The 14,799-nt window shown below is 36.8% G+C and overlaps 1 protein-coding gene across 1 annotated transcript in view; it reads left to right on the top strand.

Moving 5' to 3' along the window:
• Positions 1-14,799, top strand: part of CCDC141 (coiled-coil domain containing 141) — a 172,410-nt gene that overhangs the window by 146,878 nt on the left and 10,733 nt on the right. Inside the window, exons 18-22 of the mRNA XM_036879429.2 lie at positions 3,552-3,692; positions 4,448-4,642; positions 5,992-6,175; positions 9,103-9,215; positions 12,762-12,878. Of these exons, the coding sequence (XP_036735324.2) occupies positions 3,552-3,692; positions 4,448-4,642; positions 5,992-6,175; positions 9,103-9,215; positions 12,762-12,878 (750 nt within the window). The remainder of the gene's footprint in view (positions 1-3,551; positions 3,693-4,447; positions 4,643-5,991; positions 6,176-9,102; positions 9,216-12,761; positions 12,879-14,799) is intronic.

Consider the following 14,799-nt stretch of genomic DNA (forward strand, 5'->3'; position numbering starts at 1 on the left):
CAAGTATCTTAAAATCTCTCCAGCACTACGGCTTAATATTCTCCCATTAATAATTGTAGCAAGTCATTCAGGTTGAATTATGAGTTTAGGGTCCCTTCATTTCAAGTGCAAGCATCCCTAAGAGGCGGTAACTCTGAAGCCTAGAATGAGCATCAGATGGAGTGGGCAAAATGGTGGGCAAGAAACGAAGCTCATGAAGTGGACATTAAAGTAATGAACTACTAGTTTCATGCTTTTGTTTCTGGCCACAAATGTGCCATAGTGCTAATGAAAGTCTTTCATTTTCAATGAATGTCCTTAGTTTTAAAATGTCCCATGTTGTTCATATAAGTTGGCCTTGCCAGCCACAGACTCTCAGATAATACATTCCTGTGCCACAGCCGCCTCCACCAACTTTGTCAAGACTGAAAACAGCAAGCCGGCCTCGTTGTTAACAGCCTCTTTCCCTTCCGCTGCTTCTCAAAGAAAAGGGTGTTCATTCCTAACCCTGAGCTGCTCACTGGAAAATTTCGTGAAGGTGCTCGTTCTGCTAGTTTCAAAAGAACTACAGTTTTAAAGTCTCAATAATGTTTTTCTAGCTATAGCTATTAAAGTTAAAATCAGCTTATTCCATAACAAATACGGAGGAGCTGAGCAAGTGGAAAGATAGGAAAATCACACTCTTCATTAGAAAAAAATATCCTTGTCCTGAGTTTCTTAAGACTTTCATACATTTTATTAATGTAAATTGTAACAACATTTAAAGATTTCTAATAGGGTAAATTTTATTTGCCCCAAGCTCTGGGTGTTTTTCTTTTATTTCTTCTGGGTATGTGCTCCAGTTGCACAGTTGTCTCAGCCATCTCGATCATTCCCCATTGTTGACAAGCTAACTAAAGTTAGAAACAGCTGCATGAACAATGACACCACAGTCAAGCAACCATTGCACTCAGTTCTCTTAAAAATGTGATCACAAGTTATGTGGGGATTAGGTGGGAAGTTTTCATATTGGAATATGCAGGTAAAACAATTAGGCAAAGCTAGATTTTCTGAAAATCTAGTTGCTGAAGGTAGTTCATGCATGCTGCCCTCCACTTGTATCTGCAATAGTCCTGAATTTGAGCTGGGAAGGGAACAGGATTTAAAATGGACTTCCAGTGGGACCAAAAGAGAAAAGTGCCAACTACTTTGTCAAAGGAGCTCATGTGTCAGATAGAAGCTGATCCTGTTTCACATACCACAGCACCATGAACATTCTTTGGCCTTACAGATTATCTTCAGTGGAAGTGCATACATTCTGAAGCAAACAGAAATAAAAGTGCTCTCATCATTTATCAGTCTTAAATTTCTTAATCCAACATGGCCTTAAAATGTCATACTTTAGAATTGAAGTGCTCAGGCTTAGCCTTTCTCTAATCATCACATAGTTTTCAAATAGATGCTGATTTTTTCCAGTTATATAAGCAGAGGTAACCCAGTGGTTATCAGGTTAATAACAGAACCCTTTTCCCTTCTCTAGATTAAAAATTTATAGTATATGTCATGTTTCAGTAAGGAAAAAACTATATATATAATTTTATTTTCTAATGGGTACATGTTAGTGACAAGAAATTGTTTCTGTTACTTTCCTTTTTATTTTATTTTTATTAAAAATAAAAATTTTCTGATTGTGGAAAATACACATAACACAAAATTTACCATCTTAACCATTTTAAGAGTACAGTTAAGTAATATTAATTAAGTACATTCATGATATTGTACTACCATTACCATTACCACTATCCATTTCCAGAACTTTTCCATCAGTCCAAACAGCAACTCTGCACTCATTTAACAACTACCCATTGAGGGCATGGTTTTTTAATACAAGAATCTCTGGTTTCCTCAGATATAGTCGTTACTACACCTATAATTGCAGATTATGACTTTGAGAAAAAAAGTTCCCATCAAAGTGTTAAGTGAATAACACAAGATGTAGTCCATTTTACCTCAGTCCCATAAAATTGACCTCATTTACCTTTTTCCACTAAAATCCAACACATGAATACTAAAACACTGAATATCAAATAATTTAAATATCAGTGGTTTATTTCCAAAATACACCAACTGAATATGATCTTTTAAGTATTTTCCTGAGCTCTAATAGAGAACTGGTTTTCAAGTTTTGAAGTTGTAGTTCTTTCCACCCTTTAGAATGTTACTGATTTATCAGTTTAAATGTTTAATGCTGTCTCTGGTTTAGTTGTAGCTTAAAACTAGTGTTTTACAATTTCATTTACTATATAAAATAAACAACAATTATTAAGAATAAGTGTGTCAGTTGCAAAAATTGCATCAGCCTGATAATTTTCTTGCATGAACGTCTGCTAGGGCTTTATAGATAATTGTCTCCAAGAAGTGTTAAAGATAAGGTCAAGGTTTTGATTTTACAATATGCAGAATTTGAAATAAGCATTTTGAGAAAGCACACATTTTCCAGGGCATGTATGTTTTTCTGCATTATAAGTCTAAAATCTAGCATGTACATAGCCTTTATTCCCTCCCAAATAATTTATTTGCTGTCACTGAAAAGAATTTTAATGTGTTTCTGACTTTCAATGTCATAGCTGAAATTTATCATCCATGACATTGCTCATTCTTGCTGTTAAATGCTTCCCTATAATCTGAGAAGGTTTATGTTTTCTCTTTATAATTCTCTTTGCTGATAATATGAAAAGAGAGTTGACTGTCAATATGTTTATCGTTCTTGAATATGGGAAGGGCACAGAGAGTGGGATGTATCATGGAACTGCACTGCTTAGAATTTCAGTTCATTGGCAAAGTTCAACTGTCTGTTCTTAAGACTGTCCTAATCTATGCCCTGTCATCAGTGTATAGTCATATACTCTGTTTATACACAAGTTAACATTGCCCTCACTGGCAACACTGTCACTTTATTTTCTGATTTTGAAGGACCTCTGAAGTCAATGGCCTATATCTATGAAGTAAATCAATACTGGAAACTGCTCATGGGCAAATCAAGTCCTTTTCCTACTAAATCTCATATTGGGTGTCCTCTTCTACCTCACTAATATCCTCGCTGAGCTAAATGTCAACACTTCTCTGACCTCTGCAATGTGAACAGCTCCTTGGAGCCTTGATAATATTAATACAGGCTAGCTGTAAGAGCACTGGGAGATGGAAGGATCTGGGAAAAAGCCTAGCACACAGAGAAGAGAAGGAATGGGAAAAATGATGCCAAATAAATACAAATCAGAAAATAAGAGTTGCTGAAAATCTATAATTGTTAACAACTTTCTTGCCTGGAGGGCAAAGAATGTTCTATAACTGTAATCCTAATTATAAATTACAGTTCAAAAAGTACTAAGAACAATTTGTAATTACTTATATTTGGGGAAGAGGTTTAAATTCACATTATATGTTCTCTTAGCAAACTGGTTTCCTGTTGAAAATCACTCTAAATGCATTTTGAAAATTATGAATATTTTGAAGTGCTTAGATATTTGGATTTATTACAAGTGCATATTAATGTTCTGATTGTAAGGAAATCACCTCTTTTTATTGAACTGCAGCTCAAAGAGTCATTCAAAGATATCAAAAAGAAATTCAACAATTTGAAATTTAATTACACTAAGAAAAATGAAAAAGCTCGCAATCTGAAGGCTCTTAAATATCAAATTCAACAAGTTGAAACATATGCTGAAAAATTACAGGTAATGATAAAGTGTGGATGCTGTGTGTGTGTGTGTTTGTGCATGCATGTGTGCATGTACTACTACAATTATTGAAAAATCATTTTGCATTTCAATTCTAGATGCCTAACCTTGGGCTTTTTATAGCATTGTAAAGGTAGTTTTCCATATTTATAACAACTGGGTTCTTTGTGTAAATTATAGAATAAATTAATTTATGTTTTGACGCAGCTCCAGAATGGTTTCTGTCAAACCTACCCAGCCTCTCTGCTTCCATTCTTCCCCACAACACACACACACACACACACACACACACACACACACGCATGCATGCATGCATGTGCATGCACCAGTTCACACCTTTGGTATGCCCCTCTTCCTTTCTTTGCACCTGCCCATGTCAGAAGCTTGCCCCACTGCTCCCATAGCCCCTTATACCTACCTTGTTTATCACATATGCTGGCTAGATTATTTGAATGCCTTTCCCGGGAAACATCTTAGTGAAGACAATAAAATATTTGATTTTATGATCATTTTTATTTTTTAAAAAATCATTCTCAAAACCTGGAATAGATCTTGGCATATAGATAATTTTTCTACATGGTTGCTGAATGTTGCATCAATAAGCTATCTGAAAGAAATCTCATTCTTTCCAAAATACACTTGTAATAATTATGATTTTAATGTCATAGTGTTTTCCCAAGTTTTTCTCTCAAATCACTAACTAGCCTCCTGAAAATTGAGTGTTATTTTAAAACTTTTTTTTTTTTGCACAGGCTTTGAAAAGGAAAATAGACAGAATTGAAACTAAACCTTCTGATTCTTTCTTAAATTATCCAAATAAGAAAGTTAATGTCCTTTTGGAAGCCATGAAGGATCTGCAGAAACGTGTGGATGAGTTTGACAAAGTTGTGACAGATTACAGGAAGAATTTGAACCTGACTGAACATCTACAGGAGATAATAGAAGAGGTATCTACTTCTTGTAATGGTATCCATGTGGTAATGTTTAAAAAAAAAACTACTGTGCTACTTAAAACAATGCTGCATTAGCTATTATTGTCATTAAATAGATGTGTCATACTCTTTTTCATAATTACTTCCTTAGGATTATTTCCTAAAGTAGAATTGCTAGACCAAAGGGGATGAATATTACATGGTTTTGATTATGTTGTCTGATTGCTCTTTGGAACTAGTTTGCGAATTTCTTCTTATTAGCAACATATAAGGATTTATCATTTCTCCATAACCTCAGCAACTGAAGATGTTTAACTACCATGGAATTATGTTCACTTCTGGGTATCTGTTTAAAATATGAAAAACAACTTATTTCACAAAATTTGACAGTGTTTTGAGAGAAAAAGTGATAGATATTACAGGTACAAAAATTGTTATAGGTGTTATTTTTATTCTTGTCAAGAGAATATATAGTAGAATATACATAAACTACATGAAATTCGACAAGTTAAAGTTATTGTTTGCACACTTCATGTTGAAGAAACTACACTTGAAGTTCTGAGCTTTCTTCATAGCCTATTATTCTGAAAGATAAAACATCTCTCTTTACCACTGGTACAGTCAAGTTTTTAGGTTTAACACCACATTGAGGGCAATCATTCTATATCTGATAAATAGGTTTGTGGTAGCTCAGTGGCACTTATTTAAAGCCAGCTCCTGACAGAGTCATGTGTTTCTATTTCTCTCTCAGCAGAAGTGCTTCTGGCCTTAGTCAGACATATTCCTTGCATCACATTTATTTAGTATTTTTAGAGAGAAACTGTCTCAGTTCTCTGCTGTGCTTTGAAAATATGACTATCTTCTATTAAAAAATGCTGTTCTTTAGAGGAGATTTTCTGAATCCATAAACCAAGCCTCATTCTTAAAAGAGAATTTATTTATTAGAATGCTAGCCAGGCAATATATTATCCATGCATGGTTAATGATTTCAGTTAGTTAGGCTGGATTTTGTGTGTTTGGACATTTTCCTTTCCTTTTTGCTGATATTTGGATTCTTCTTAGTGCTATATGTTTTTTATATTGCCTATTCTTGTAAGTCTGCAACATTCCCCTTAGGAATTATATTTCAGGTAAATCTAAGAAGGCAGGAAAATCAAATGAATTTCCATTCTTTTACTTCCTAGACTAATACCCTAATACAAAAGTATATGATCATGTTTTGACATTTTCTTTAATATGATTTAGACATCTCCAACTAAAGTTTGAGGAAATTGAAATCTGAATGAAATACGTCAGTGGGCAAAATGAAGAACTTTAAAAGGATGGTGTCTCTTTAATCTATGTTTTGTCCCATTTTAATTTAGTGTCACTTTTGGTATGAAGATGTAAGTACCACAGTTGTAAGAGTTGGAAAATATTCCATGGAGTGCAAGACAAAGGAAGCTGTGGAAATCCTCCACCAGCAGTTCAATAAATTTATCACACCCTCAGTGCCTCAGCAAGAAGAAAGAATTCAGGAGATCAGCGACATTGCTCAGCGCTTATATGGTAAGTTCTGTTTTAAGATACCCAGGGATTCAGCATTGAACAAGTCTGTAGTGAACCTAATCCTGCAAAAGTGGAGCACAGCAAACCCTCAGGGTCCGCACTACACCAGCCCATTCAGAGAAAAGACTCAAGAGCCCACTTCTGCAAAAGTAAACATCAGGAATAGAACAAGGAACTTCTGACTGCGGAAGATGAAGCCTGTGTATTTTTAGCCACTTTGTGTAAACCCTCTTTCTCTATTCCTTTGTCTCCCCTATTCCTGTTGATCATCTCCAAAGTAATAAAACCAGAACAGCACTCCGTTTGTGTAGACAAAAAAAATCTAATGTCCCTGAGAGTGATTCCCTGAAAAACATACAAAACTACCATAATACTTTAAGCAGGTACAAAGTTATAACTGAAGTTGTCAGCTCTCTCATTTCTATGAGGATTACTGTTGGTAGATGTCAAAGGAGCTGGAAAATTTTCCTTTGCCATCCTCTCACTGGTGAACTAAATGGGAGAATTCAAATTATCATCTCACAGGTTCTGTTTTCCTCTCCATGACCAGGAAAGATAATGCACTCATCATCTCAGAAGTCTTTCTATCGAAATGAGGCCCTAGTTTAAGAAGCCCTCTGGGTGATGACGGTCCTTGATGGCACTGAGGAATAAGTTTCATGAGTTCCCTGATATTGTTCCTATGAGACCAAGAGTAATTCCCAGTGACCAGGCAAAGCCAGCACAGAAAGAAGATAGCAACAGGTGGTACAAAATGCTTCATTTGGCTGCCCACAGCTGCTGTCAGTTGGGTATTTTCTTGATAACATGAAGCTCTCCTGGATTAATTTGTAGAAAAATGCATACTGCATAATGTTAAATTGTTGAAAATGAATTATTAATGTTTTCCAAAGGAAAAGGTAGAAACATAAAAATACAGCCTGAAAATTAATAACTAATATGATGTCTTATTCTTTAATTTCTGTGCAAGTGTGCTAAAAAAATCTGGAGGCACTCTGATCCCATATGTTTTCCTCTATTTTTATAGTTTTCACACCAGAGCATAATTGTTTATTTTTCTACTTTACTGGCCAGAAACTCCTTGAGGGCAAGGGAAGTACATTTTTTCACTGTCTTTCAGTGCCTATTCAATTTCAGGACATGGAAGTACTCACAAACACACAAGAAAAGTTACATTCCCCTCCCATTATGCATGATCCAGTATCCTGTTTTGTTTATACTTCTGGCCGTTATCACCAACTGACATACCATATTTTTGTCTATTGTCTGCTTTCCTTATAAGAGTGTAAGCTTCATGAAAGAGGGGATTTTGCCTGTTAGTTTCCTGCTTCATCCTACATACTAAGTGCTTAGCAAATATTTGATGAATAAATGAGTCATTGAATGAACAAATGAATAGCATATGTCTTCATCTGCTCAGTATGGAAACTGTGTACTTTTTAAAATTTGCATCAAGTAACATACTTTAGGAATATTCTATTAACTTGCAGGCCACCTGAACATTACTGGACCCAGAATTTTAATGCAAATAAATTTGTCTCAAAAATTTTTTTCGAGTACCTATTATATGCTAGGGGCTATGATCAATATAAAGACAAGATTTAGTTTCATCATTCAAGAATCCACAGTCTAGGTCTAGAAGTCATGGTATGACAAATACAGTTGAAAAAGGTATAAAATGTGTCTATTAGTTTGGCAGGGTTCCCATAACAAAGTGCCCACAGACTGAGTGGCTTTAAACAACAGAGATTCGTTGCCTCACAGTTCTAGAAGCTAGTTCAAGATCAAGGTGCTGGCAGGGTTGGTTTCACCTGACGTCTCTCTCCTGGGTCTGCAGCAGACCGACCTCTTGCTGCCTTCTCACATGGACAGACCTCTGTGCATATGCTCACCTAGTGTCATTCCCTCTTATAAGGGCACCAGGCATATTGGATTAGGGCCCCACCCTAATGCCCTCGTTTTAACTTAATCACCTCTCTAAAGACCTCATCTTCAAATAAGGTACCATTTTGAGATACTGAGGATTGGGACTCCAAGAAATGAATTTGGGAGTCGGATGAGTGGTTATGGACACAATTCAATCTATAACCATGTGCAATACAACTTTGCCTCAAATGTGGAATCTGACCATCTTGGCTTCAAATACCTCCAGTTATTGTCCAGGTCACCTGAAGAGGCTCTTTTGAACATCAGGTTCCTCTTGTGTAAAAAGCAATAAATAGAATCAACACAAGGAGGATTACATTAGCTAATGTGTATAAAAGTGCTTAGCCATAGGTAAGAATAAGCCTAACTACATGGTAGCTGTTTGTATTATTATCCCAACAGAGAGAGAAAGTCCAGGTGGGAAAGACTAAGAACATTTTTACAAAGATACTGGGTTTTGAATTAGAAGTACTCTTCAGAGTAGGTAGGGATTTAACAGCAGAAATAAGGAGTAGGGGGAGGACATTGCTGGTGTAAGAAAGGACACTTTGTGGCTGTGAGGTCTTGAGGGGAAGAGTTACTGGCTCAGTTTGTTTGGAGATTAAATATGTGAAAGAAGTAGGGTGACATACATTTGGGAGAAGCAGGTTGAAACCATATTATGGAGGATCTTGAATGTATACTTTTCTAGATAATGAAGAACCACTGAGTGCTCCAAATAGGAGAAAACTGATAGAATGATACTTGAAGAATATTAACATAGCAACATTATTTAGGTTTCATGAAAATGGCATGGTACAGCAAATGAAACGATTTTTCTAGAACACCTGGTTTTCCAAAAGATGCTCTCATGTGCTTATTTATCTGTTCATCAAATATTGATTAAGCACTTATTAGCTCCTATGCCTGACAGTGGGAAGATGAATTAATGCCTGGGTGTTTTATTTTTTCCTGCTAAGATATGGCCTAAAACATAGTTTATTATCCCTTCTCCTCCCCAGGTGTTGAGGAAGGGCAGAAATATGCTGAGAAAATAGTGGCAAAACACAAAGAGGTTCTTGAATCTATTACTGAATTATGTGTCTCTCTCACAGAGCTTGAAGAAAAACTGAAGGTAATTTCTTCTTCTCAGAATATGTATTTTCAAGTGATATAAATAAAAATGTGTTGATCAAGTGTCTTCTGGTGCAAAGATGTTCTAATAGAAATTCTCAAGGGACATAATGTGCACATTTGTTTCACAGCTTTCTAACATAATTATCTGGGTGTTTCTGATAATTAATTCTGTTTCTTTTCCAACACTGCCGAGAAAAATATTGCTGGGAGTGAGGACTAAACACAATTAAGGTGTCTCATTTACATTTTCATGGATCATATCCTAAAGGATAAATGTGTGCCATTAAAATCAAAGTGAAGTTTGTATTAAGTAGCCTTATGCTTTCATTTGTAAATTATCAATGTAAGTTTTTTTTCTCCAAAATGTGGCCCCAGAGAAAATAAAACTAATCTCCAGGTATTATATTCATTGAACATTTAGCTTCATTGAAATATTACACTAATAATCAGCATCTTTCATGGAATAAAAAATGGATTAAAAAATATGGAGAAAATGTGTTATGTCTATGTCTAGGCAAAATCCAGTTGGAAGAAATACATGTATTGTTTTATCTATGTCATGTCAAAAACCGGTTTCATTAGTACTGTTTTACAACCAGCTGGAAGAACCAGGTATTTAGGATGGAGAGATGGACAAGGTAATTAAGAGCACAGGTTATATGTAAAACACAGCAGCCTATGAATACCAGTTCTCCAAATTATTGGATTTATGGTTTTTGGTTAAATTAATCTTCCTGAGTCTCAGTTTCCTGATCTGTAAAGCGGAGGAAACAGGGGAACCTAGTCACAGGTTAGACTGGAGGGTTGACCCTGAAGCCCCCAGGATCACAGCTGTGATCGCTGTTGTTAGGAGACCTAATGGGGTTCTTGCTGTTCAGAGCAGAATTGTATTTACTTCCCACAACCATTTTTTCTGTGTGAATTTCCATGTCATTAATTTGGTTACTCATTCCTCCCAAATAGTTTGCTAAGCTTTTATTTCAATGAGTGGCCAGCCAAATTATCTATCCTTTGGTTGAGAATCTAGATTTTTTTACTTTTTTTTACCATTTTAAATAGCACTACAATGATCATCTCTGTGCCTTTCTTTCTTTTGTCTTATTACCTATACCTAAATTCTCCAGAGCAGATTTGGGCAAATGGGTATGAAAGCGTTAATGTTTCTAATATACGTATGTTAAATTGTTTTCCACAAATACTTATAACGCCACCAGTAATGTACGAATGAGTGATATGTATCACATGTTATCATTTAAGCAATGCCAGTCTTCTCCCCACCTCCACCCCAGCCCTGGAGGGTCTGTTCCTCTCTTGCCTTCTAACACGCAGTCTGCCTCCTCTGACTCTTTGCTCTCTATTGTCTGCAACATCCTTCCATTTAGGTTCATCTTCAAGGGAGACACACTTCATAAAATCTACTGTCTTAAAGTTGTGTTTCTTCCCAGCTTTTCTCCTTTGTGGTTCTCCTTCCTGCTTGCTGCTTGCATTCCCTCTGCCCACTTCCTCATCCCCCATTCCCTCTGCACCCGCTGTGGTCAGTCAGGATTGCACCCTCTCCTTCTCACTCCCAACCCACCACTTGCTTCTCTCTTGCACCAGTCAGGAGCCTTCTAACTGTACACTTCAGCTAGATTACCCTTCCTAAATACAGTCCTGCTAGTGTCACTTTTACATTCAAAACAGTTCACTACAAGATCTTCATTGCTTACCAAATAAAGTTCAGACTCAAGGCCTTCCAGTGTTCTGAGGCTGATCGTCTTTCCAGGCCATCATGCTGCTACACTCACTGGAGGTTCCTGTCTCATTGATCTACCACCCCATATTCCTGGGTTCCTTCTAAACCTTTATTTCACATACATGACCTTCTATCTCTATCTCTGCTTATCTCCATTTTACCATCTCTCAAAGCTAAACCCTAATACTGCCTCCTGTACAACTTCTTCCTTACTGTATCACTCCTCTCTGCTCTCCACAGCACGTGTGTTCTTTCCTACTGTAAGCATCACATGTAACCACTATTTCCATGCCAACCTCTCCAGTTGATTATACTTCAGGAAGCCCTGTGATTCTGTTCAGTTAGCATCCCACACATTTAACACTATACTGTGCCTAGACAGTTTTTCCAGAAAGGGTTTTGGCATTTGTAGAAAAAGCTCAAAGGATTGGTACAGAGAAGAACCATTCAGTAACTCAAAGAGGTTTGATTTGGGTGGTTATAAAAATGAGGAAGGACTTCTCTGGTAAGAGAATAGGCAACAGCATAGCCCTTAGGAGTTACAGCCTGAACAAAAGCTGGTCAAAGAAAGCTTACTAACACTTCATGAATGTTTTGTATGAGAGCATAAACCTCTGGCTTTTATGTTTTTAAGGTTGATGCTATGCTTTTTTGCAGTGGTTATTAAAAGTGAGGCCCAGAAATCCCTGTTAAGGATAAAATAGTGATAATAATCCTTTCTATCTGTTCAGCAATTTGAGATTTGCAAAGGACTTGCATATGTATTACCTCAGTGACTTCCAAATAACCTTGTTATGTTGATAAGGCATACGTTGTTTTCTTTGTTTGAGAAGTGAAGTTCAAAGAGGGTAAAAGTGCTTTGGTTGGGGTTTCACAGTCAGTAATGGTGGGTCTGGAATGTGAACGTAGATGTAATTCAAAATCTAGTGTTCTTTCTATAATTGCCACTCTGGAATTAGGTATCTGAGTATGCACCATAGCAGAGTAACTTATCCAGTAAGACAGACTCGTTCAAGTTTTAGAGTTGAGATTAAAAGCTGAATCTCCCCAGTAAATGTCTCCCCATATCCTTGGAGTCAGTGAGCATGTGCACTTTGAAGAGCATGCCTGTTTTTTTAAGGCTCCCTGATGACCACATTCCAGGGAGAACAGTCTCTTGGTGCAGTATACTCATCCTGCAAACCCGGTTCTGTCAGCTCGTATACTTGTGTCTCCTTCCCCCTCACAAAGTCTTCTGAGCCCTCTTACTGGCTGACAGCATTTATAAACCCGTCTATTTCCATGATGAGACTGAAGCCCCATGAACCATAGGAGCAAAATGTCATCATCCACACAGAGCACCCTTGTTTTTTTCTTCACCACACCCAGCGGTATTTCCCTGCCCTTTTCATGACTCTCACAAACATCTTCCTTGTATGAATCCGCTGGATTTCCTCTGTTCGCCACCAAAATCTTTAGTCACTTCTGCCTCACTGCTGCTGCCCCAGACCTCCCTAGTGGTTTGAACTGCCATGCACCATGATTCCTTTCTGCAGAGAATGCTCCTGCAGGTGCATCCTCTTTTAACAATGACTTTTTTCTTACTGGGCCTTTGAACACCCAATTTTTAACAAAGGAGTGAGGTAGGAGGGGACTATGAGTTTGAAGGGAAAGTTTTATAAATCACATCATGGGGTACATCAGTTTCTTGCAGAATACATTTCCTAAAAGTTTGCAAGTGTGATATGTTTTCTTCCAAGTGGCTGTTTGTGTGGCACTCTTCCTCCAACTTCCCTGGCTCAGGCTTTTACTCACCATCATTTTGTACAGCAGGGAGATGTTTTAAAGATGAATGTGAATTTGGAAGACTTCCATGATGACTGTATTGACCTACTGAAAGAACCAGTGAGAAATAAGCAGACAATATTCCATGAAGAAAAAAATAAGGTAAAGAAAACTATGTAATTTTAGCTATTCTTTTCTTTGTTTTGCGCTTAGAGTCACTGGGCGTTGTTAAAAAAAAAAGTGAATTGAAGCTTTCTTATCTATCCAGATCAAAGCCTCCAATATAAATTGGAGCGTCCTCATCCCTTCCTTCCTTGCTACCCCTTACTTAGCTCTCCTTCTCTCACCTCAGCTGTTTCCCTTCGAGCCCCTCCTACTGAATGCTGGGATCAGAGCCTCTCACAGTGGCCTTGGGACAGCCATTCAAACACTACACTGTCACCTCAGCCCCCTCTATTACTCCAATCTTTAGCTGCTTTTTTCACTGTCCTTTTTTATTCAATCCCAAATTCAAATTTTACTTCTCCCTCTTATCATACCACCATGCTAAGATTTTGTTGTTTTACCCTACCCATTGGAAAACCTTAATATGTGAAATTAGTTTGTACCTTGTTCCTGTGGAATCCTCTGAGACGGTATTTCCAGCCAAAGTACTAAAATGTGGAATCCAACTGAAATGTAAATACTAAAGTATTTAGAGAAATGTTTAAATTACTTTAAAACCTATGCATTAAAGATAAATTAAGCAGGTGGCAGAAACTGCAAGATACAAAATGCAAATATATCACAATTTTAAAAGCACTATTTAAAATCACATCTTTGTGTGATTCGGTATAAGTTGCTCACTCTCTGTTTATAGCTGCTGGACTATTATTAGCTCTTGACTTTTTGCTTTGCCAAGTTTGCACCCAATGTTTCTCTCTCTCCCAAGGGACTGAAGGAATAAACAGGGTCAACATTATTCTCAACAGCCCCCAAATTAATAAAATACATTTCTTGTGACATAAGAGTTTTGAAAAAGCCCCCCAACTTGTTTCAGCTATCTCCTGGAGAAAGATTTATTTTTTCTTAGAGTTAATACAGTTCTTAGCTTTCTTATAGGTCCTTTTCCACAGATGAAGTCTACATCAAGGTAGATGCAATTATTCAACCACCCAGCATTAAGTACCACTAAGCAAGCTGATTGTTTTGTGGGATGGCCTTGAGGCATTCACGTCCTGACTCCTCTCCGAGGCGGAGGAAGGCTGTCAAACCTTGACAGTCTTGCTGGACCTTGCTCTTGTATCAAATGGTCTTTGATTACTTAGGTCTAAATCAGAGTTTCTCAATCCTAGCACTATGGGCTGTTTAGCCCAGAGAAATATTTGCTGTAAGGACTGTCCTGTGCATTGCTGGGCATTGAGCAGCAGCCCTGGCCTCCACAGCAAGACGCCAATAGCACCCCTGCCCCACACACCCAGTTGGGACAGTGAAAAAAATGCTTATAGAAACTGCCAAATATCCCCTGAGGAGAAGAATCACTCTCTTATCAACCATACTTCGATTAAAAAATTTTTTTAATAAAAAATAAACATACATAAATAAATAAGACAGACTAATTGAAATAATAAGAGCATTAAATGCATCATATTTTCTTAACTAAGTTTCTAAGAGATATTAAATTCAACATCATACTTTTTAAATTCTGCACATTTTTCTACATCATCAACAACACACATTTGCTAAGGTTAGAAATGAAAGTTATTGCTACCAAAGCCAAAATACTCATCTATTCTTAGTAAAAATAAGTTTTATTGCATTTCTATATTTTTCCAAGAAGAAAAACTAAAGGAACAGATACATTTAAATAAAAAAGCATGATTTCTTTCATTGAGAAAACAATTTTATTTTAATATAAATTCAAAGACATCATAGATCAGTTATTTAGGATAAAAGTGAAGGTCCACAATTCTAGCCATCAAGAACTCTTGCTGACATTTCATGCATACATTCTGGTGCAGTTAGTATTACACAGACCAAAATGAAAGGGTGGCAGTAATCTTCATGTTTAAACAGCTCATGTTTACCTTCTTGTTGTTTTTAT

The sequence above is a fragment of the Manis pentadactyla genome, chromosome 6 (genome assembly GCF_030020395.1).
Source record: "Manis pentadactyla isolate mManPen7 chromosome 6, mManPen7.hap1, whole genome shotgun sequence".
NCBI lineage: Eukaryota > Metazoa > Chordata > Mammalia > Pholidota > Manidae > Manis > Manis pentadactyla.